The following is a 6,433-nucleotide window of genomic DNA, read 5'->3' on the forward strand; positions in this document are numbered from 1 at the left end:
ATGGGGCTTTGGGCTAAACACTCTAGCAGATTCATGTTCATCCCCTCTCACTCTCACTTTTGGTCACTCTAAAGAACACATTTAAGGAAATTCTTGAAGGTCTTTTGAAGTTAGTGAAATTTCTTGAGAGAAGGTGGGAATTGTTGATGTTAGGAGCTGCTCATGATACTCAATCATCTTATAGTTCGACGGGTTATTATTAATTTTGAGAGGTTATGTATCATTTTTGACATACAGTCTAAAATTTAGAATACTTGTATCAATATTTCAACATGTCGTTCAAAATTTTGACTGCCTGTCTAATGATTTCAACAGGCAGCTTGATATTTAGACTGCCTATTTCAATATTTCGACAAGTTGTCTGAAATTTTGATTGTCTGTCTTATAATTTCGACTGCTGGTCTAAAATTGTGAAAATGTCTTAAATAAAGTTCATATCGTCATTATTGGATTATAATTAATATTTTTCAAATAAAATTTTGTTAACCAACCATCACTTGATGATTAAGGATTGAGTAGTGGATATCCTAGTAAAACTACTAAGAAAGGTCATGATATAATTTCAACCATCCAAAGTAATAGGTTTGACTATTTTAGGATTATTTTGAAGCATCAAAATCACATATATACAAAATAATATTGCATTGAACCGTAGAGCATTAGATGAAAAATACAAATCTCTACTTTGGGACATTCATTGCATAATATGCATTAATTTTAGACCACATGTGCCCTTACGTGCACTTAACTAGGGAAAGAAATGTTTTTCAGTAATGAAATTGGATACGAGTAAGACATATGATCGAGTTGAATGGTCCTTCACCTTGGGTTAATTTGTTGATGAATTGTGTTCATTTTGTTCCCTATTAATTTAATATTAATGGCAAGGTCAAGCATGTGTGCTTTCATCTTCAACTCTTTCTTATCTACAAAATATTGACTAACACAAAAAACCTCTTCAACAATACTTGTTGCATTTGAGCTTGATGTACTACTAAACATGACTTGTTTCATTACAATGATCATCATGGCATACATGAGGAAGTGGACCATGGTTTTCTTCAACAGTGTGAGGTGCAGAACTAGAATCAGGAACATTACATATGTATGCACCATCAAAGTAATCATCAAAAGTTCTATTTTCATGACATGAGACATTCAAATTTACCTCAATAAGACCATCATCAATATTGTTTCTTTCCCCCTCTTCAACATCACCGTATGTGTCATCATCATCATCATCAACATCAACATCATCATCATCTAAACCAACATCGTTATCATCGTTTAAGCCAGCATCATCAAAATCATCATCACTAGAAATGTCTGCAATAGAATCAAACTATGCAATGGAATCAATATTAGTAACAAGTTTATCCTTAGTGAGTGCATTTTCAATATTCTTTATCAAACCCACACATAATGGAATCAGATCATGCTCTTGCCATGTAAAGAAACTAACGTCTCTACTATTCTTTATTGCAATCAGTTCAATTTCCACCATCGTCGTTACCTTGTAAGTTAATTCTATATCGAAGAGGTTGCGATCGATTTCTGTAACGTTATAAATATGTTCAACTAACTCCTCAAAAGTGAGGTTAGTTTGTACCAAACTTGATCTTGATCGTGAGCCATTTGAAATCTATTTCCATGAGTTTTCATTCTTTTTCCATAATTCATCACATAATATTACAATGTTTTTTTATCACATCTGAATAAAAAAATATGACAAGCAAACAAATATAAATTATTGGTATTACTTAAATTAAAATATTATACAAGAAAATTAAAATCTAAAAATTAGACGCCCTGTCTGAAAATTCGACAGTCTATCTAAAACTTAGATAAGTGGTCGAAATAAATGACATGTTGTCTGAAAATTCGACATGTGGTCTAAAATTTAGACTGATGGTCGAAAATATACTACGACTAGTCTGAAATTTAGACATCTAGTCTGAAATATTAGACAACCTGTCGAAAAATTAGACAAGTTGTCGAAAAATTCTGGGTTTCTCTATCCTCGAAAATGGCCGAAACCACCATTAAAATTTTCAGATTTTCAAGCTTTAAGCTCCATAAAACTCCATAAATAAACCCAATTTCTTACTAATACTTTCAATCTGCGAAAAAAATTATTTTACACTTTTAATCTACTAAAACAACATCAAATCTTATAAAATCTTATTTTTAATAAAAACTCATATAAACTAACCTTGTTGGCCATATTTGTGGAGAGGCGTAGTGGTGGCTGTGAAGGGCAGTGGTCCCCGACAACTATCCCAGGTGGTGGTCGTGGTGGTGGCGGCGGCGGGATGGGGGAGGGTGGTTGTGGGTGGGTGGGTGAGATGAGTGAGGAAGAAGAAGATAGTTTTAGGGTTTTTTTGTTTTAATTTAATATTATATTATTCTAAGGGAAAAAAGGGTAATAATAAAGTTTCATTAATAAAAGAGGTCATTTAACTAAAAACTATGTAAAGTATGCCATAGTGCAAAATGCATCATAAAAGTAGGTCATTTCCACCAATTTCTCAATTATTAATCTCTCTTTATATTAATCCAAACATGATTCATATTTATTTTAACCTATAGTTTTTCAAAATAAAAACTATATATATAAATAATTAATGAACTAATAATTAATCAATTGCCCATAATTATCACATAATTATTTCCTTGCCCTGGAAAATTAATTATTTTGCAATTAAGTCATTCTCTCTACAAATCTTTCTTTTGACATCCTTACCCTTGACACTGTAGGACAGAGGTGATCTGGGGACCATAGACCTATAATACGAAGCTCCAATAAACATGATTATTAATTAAACTCTTTAATCTAATAATCTTATTAATTAATTACATGATTACACAGCTATAAATATGGAATTGCACTCTAAGTATTTATAGAACTATATTTACAGTAGCCCATTTATATAATAAATAAATGCAGTTCTTGTTGGGATTAGTGCCCTTTAAAGCATATGTTTTGAACAATATTTTATGAAATAAATAATTTAAATGAATTTTAGCATATATTTTTTGTTTATTATTGTTATTAGAATAATATTATATGAATATCAGAAAATTCTCAAATTCGTTATTGTGACTATAATCTTGTATTGGTACGAGAAGATTATGTTGGGGTTTTATGCCCTAATTAAAACCCAATATCTTTGTAATCTCATTTTATTATCAATAAAATAATAGAAATCACTTTTTGACTTGGTCAATCACTTTGCTCACATGTTTATTTTCATGATTATTTGTTTAATATAATCTTCTATTAAATCCCGAACATATAGCTAATCATATTTATAGTGACGTAATCACAGTAGAATATAGATATGATTATATGTTCAAACATAAGTTAGTCCTAAGATTAGTCAGTGCACAGGATTTACACTAACTTGTCAATCTACGATATGATCTACTTACACATTGCAGTATTATGTTCTTTCCAGAACATTAGCAAAGTAGAAAAGAACGAATGTATTTGTTACATCGGACTGGACCGATATTGACAGTAGATAAGATAAGTAAACATACTGTTAGTATCTATTCTTGTCATATCATATAGATGACCATAGGCCAATTCAATCTTAATTCTTAGTGGCTAGTATTCTAACTGATTGTATTATTTGAGTTCTTTGACTTATTCGTTACCAACTTACCCTACGGACTAGCTCATACTTACATCTTGGGAACTCGGTAGTATAACTGAGTGGGAGTGTTAATCATAGATATGAACATCTATAGCTTCTAATGAAGAAGTAAAATGATGATTTCCTTTTAGATTGGTTCAAGGTGCTAAATGATAGATATCTCATTTCAGTAATTAATATTAGTTTACTAAAATATCATTTACAAGGAACTAAGTGTATTAAGGATAAAATACAATGAGGGGTAAAACGGTACTTTTGTCCCATCTCATTGTAGACCGTCTATAGAGGATTGAGTGATAGTTATGGTTGTAACAATGGATAACTAATAATGTATCTATATTGGTTATAGAGCATTCTATTAATTCAAGAATGCAATTCTGAGTCTTTAGTGGAGTCACGACTCAGAATTAATAAGTTAAAAAATTATTTGTTAAATTTATGACAACTTATTGGAGCTTGATTTCATAGGCCCATGGTCCCCACTGTACCTTGGATAAAATCACCTAGATAGTCTTACTTAATTGATTTAATTATCAATTAGAGTTATCAAATTTGACCAGGTCAATTTTGGATAGTTTCACAGAATTATGCAACTTAGAGAATAAAAGAGAAATTATGGCAGATTTATTAATTAATACAAATTGGTGTCTAAATTAATAAATAAGTTTAAATCAAGGTTTAAATTATAAATAATTAATTTGATAAAGGATTTAAATAATTATTTTATTAATTAATCAATAGAAAATAATACAGAAATTGATTTTATGTCCAACGGGCTTATAATTAAATGGGAAATTTCACGGGCCTAAAGCCCATGATAATTTCAACCTAATGGCTGATATTACCTATTATTTTATTGATTTTTTCAATTTAAATAAGTGACCTAATTGAGCCTATAAAAGAAATGCTAAGTGAGACTTGAAATCAGATGTTGAGAAGATCTTGAGCAGAATAGAATATGAGAAGATCTACTAATCTAGTTTTCACTCTTTAGAGTTTTAGACTCTCTCTACAACAAAAAATCATTTTCTAAGCCTCAATATTCTCTTCTCTTCTTCTCATTGTATCTATCTCATGTGTTGAGAATCGTCAACTCTAGTCTAGGTGATTATAATGATACTTTGGAAGGCTGTGAAGAAATTTGAAGATTGGTTCAGCTTCTTGGTGATACCCTGCGACAAAAAGGATTCAAGGGTTAGAAAGACTGAAGGAAGAACTTATTCATTCCGCTGCGTATAATGTAGTGTTCTTATCATTATCTCTGTATTAAATGTAACATCTCGTGTTTTGAACACCCGTTAGAAGCCGATTGGAGCCGGTGAAGAACTATGTGAAATATTATTTTAATAAATTATATTATATGAATTTTTTATGATTAGTGAATTTTATAGCCGATGTGATGATCTGGTAAATGATCTATTTTTATGCAAAGAAAGATTGGTCTTGGACCAAGGAGTAAACCCTAATGGGAGAAAATTCTTGGATTAAATAAATTAGGAAATACTATTGCATGAAAATATTAATTTTGCTTGACAACTTGGAATTTATTGTTGAGCCAATAAATTTTAAGAGAATTGATAGAGGTTTGAATTCCAATCAATTGGACTTAAGAATGAGAATTTCTTGCTCGGGCCTCTAAGAGCATTTTGGTCAATTTGATAAAATTACCAAAATTATGTGATAGGTGACATATTTTATTTTTGGGTAAAATTTAATTTAATTAATTAAGCTTTGTGATATTTAAAAACTATAGGGTAAAATTTTAAGAAATTTTAGATAAGTAAAATTACCAAAGGGCCCTTGAGTGTCTAAGGAGAGAGGTAAAAAGGTGCAAGGGCATAAAGGTCTTTTCCAAGGGAGGAAAGAGAGAAAGGGGGCGGCAAGGCTATGCCTAGGGCTCTCAAGAGCCTTGGAGACCTACCCTAGGAAGAGTAAGAGCCTCACTTCATCCATTGGCTAAACCTCCAATCATTTACACATCTAATCATTTTTTTTTTAAAATTTCTTTTTCCTCAAGAAAATAACTCTATCCATTCTCTCTCCCCAAAACCGAAGCCCTAGTCTCTCTCTACCCTCAATTGCTGCCAGTTTTTCTCTCCATGAGCCAAGAGCCCTCACTTCCCCATTGAAGGAGGGAGAATCTCAAAAGCACAATAAGGAAGAGTAAATTCCGAACCCTACTCTATTTTTCTCCTCTCTTCCTCTTCAAACCCGAAACCCTAAGGGTTTATGTTGCATGCATGTGATCAAATAGCCATGCATGAATTTGATATTGTGTTCTAGGGTTCAAGAGAGGACTGTACAGATAGTACCTCAAGGATTTAACATTTTGGTGATCTAGTGAAGGCAAGGTAAGAAATCTTGGTAGTTTGCAGGTTTTCTTCCTCATCTAAGTTTTCTACCCTAATCATTTTCTTAAAAATTTGCATATGGAAATTGGGGATCGGTTTTGAGAGTTTAGAGCATTAAGGGAAGGTGTTGAAAAACTAAAGAACACATCTCCAAGCTAGGGCTTCGAAAGGTAGAATCTATGGTTGAGTTCTTATGTTTTGTGGTGATTCTTGTAGATCTGGTTGTATAGGGTATTTCAATAGTTTTTTATCTTATTTTATGCTTAAGGTTGAGATTTATGTCTGGTATGATGATTTTCATGCATGCATGTGGCTAGGGTCATGCTAGAAATGCTTATTGTTGTTAAGTTGTGTAAAAATGCATATTGCCAAAATTTCGTGGTCTCGCTTTCAACGGGTTAGATCGCACTCCACTATCTTTTT

The 6,433-nt window shown here is 31.8% G+C and overlaps 1 protein-coding gene across 1 annotated transcript; it reads right to left on the reverse strand.

Moving 5' to 3' along the window:
• Positions 1-994: 994 nt before the first annotated feature.
• Positions 995-1,504, reverse strand: LOC133832567 (late secretory pathway protein AVL9-like). The gene is made up of 2 exons (XM_062262891.1): positions 1,414-1,504; positions 995-1,326 (listed from the first exon to the last, which is right to left on the reverse strand). The coding sequence occupies exons 1-2, from the start codon at positions 1,502-1,504 to the stop codon at positions 995-997; spliced, it is 423 nt and encodes a 140-aa protein (XP_062118875.1).
• Between the last annotated feature and the right edge of the window lie 4,929 nt (positions 1,505-6,433).

The sequence above is a fragment of the Humulus lupulus genome, chromosome 4 (assembly GCF_963169125.1).
Source record: "Humulus lupulus chromosome 4, drHumLupu1.1, whole genome shotgun sequence".
Classification (NCBI taxonomy): domain Eukaryota; kingdom Viridiplantae; phylum Streptophyta; class Magnoliopsida; order Rosales; family Cannabaceae; genus Humulus; species Humulus lupulus.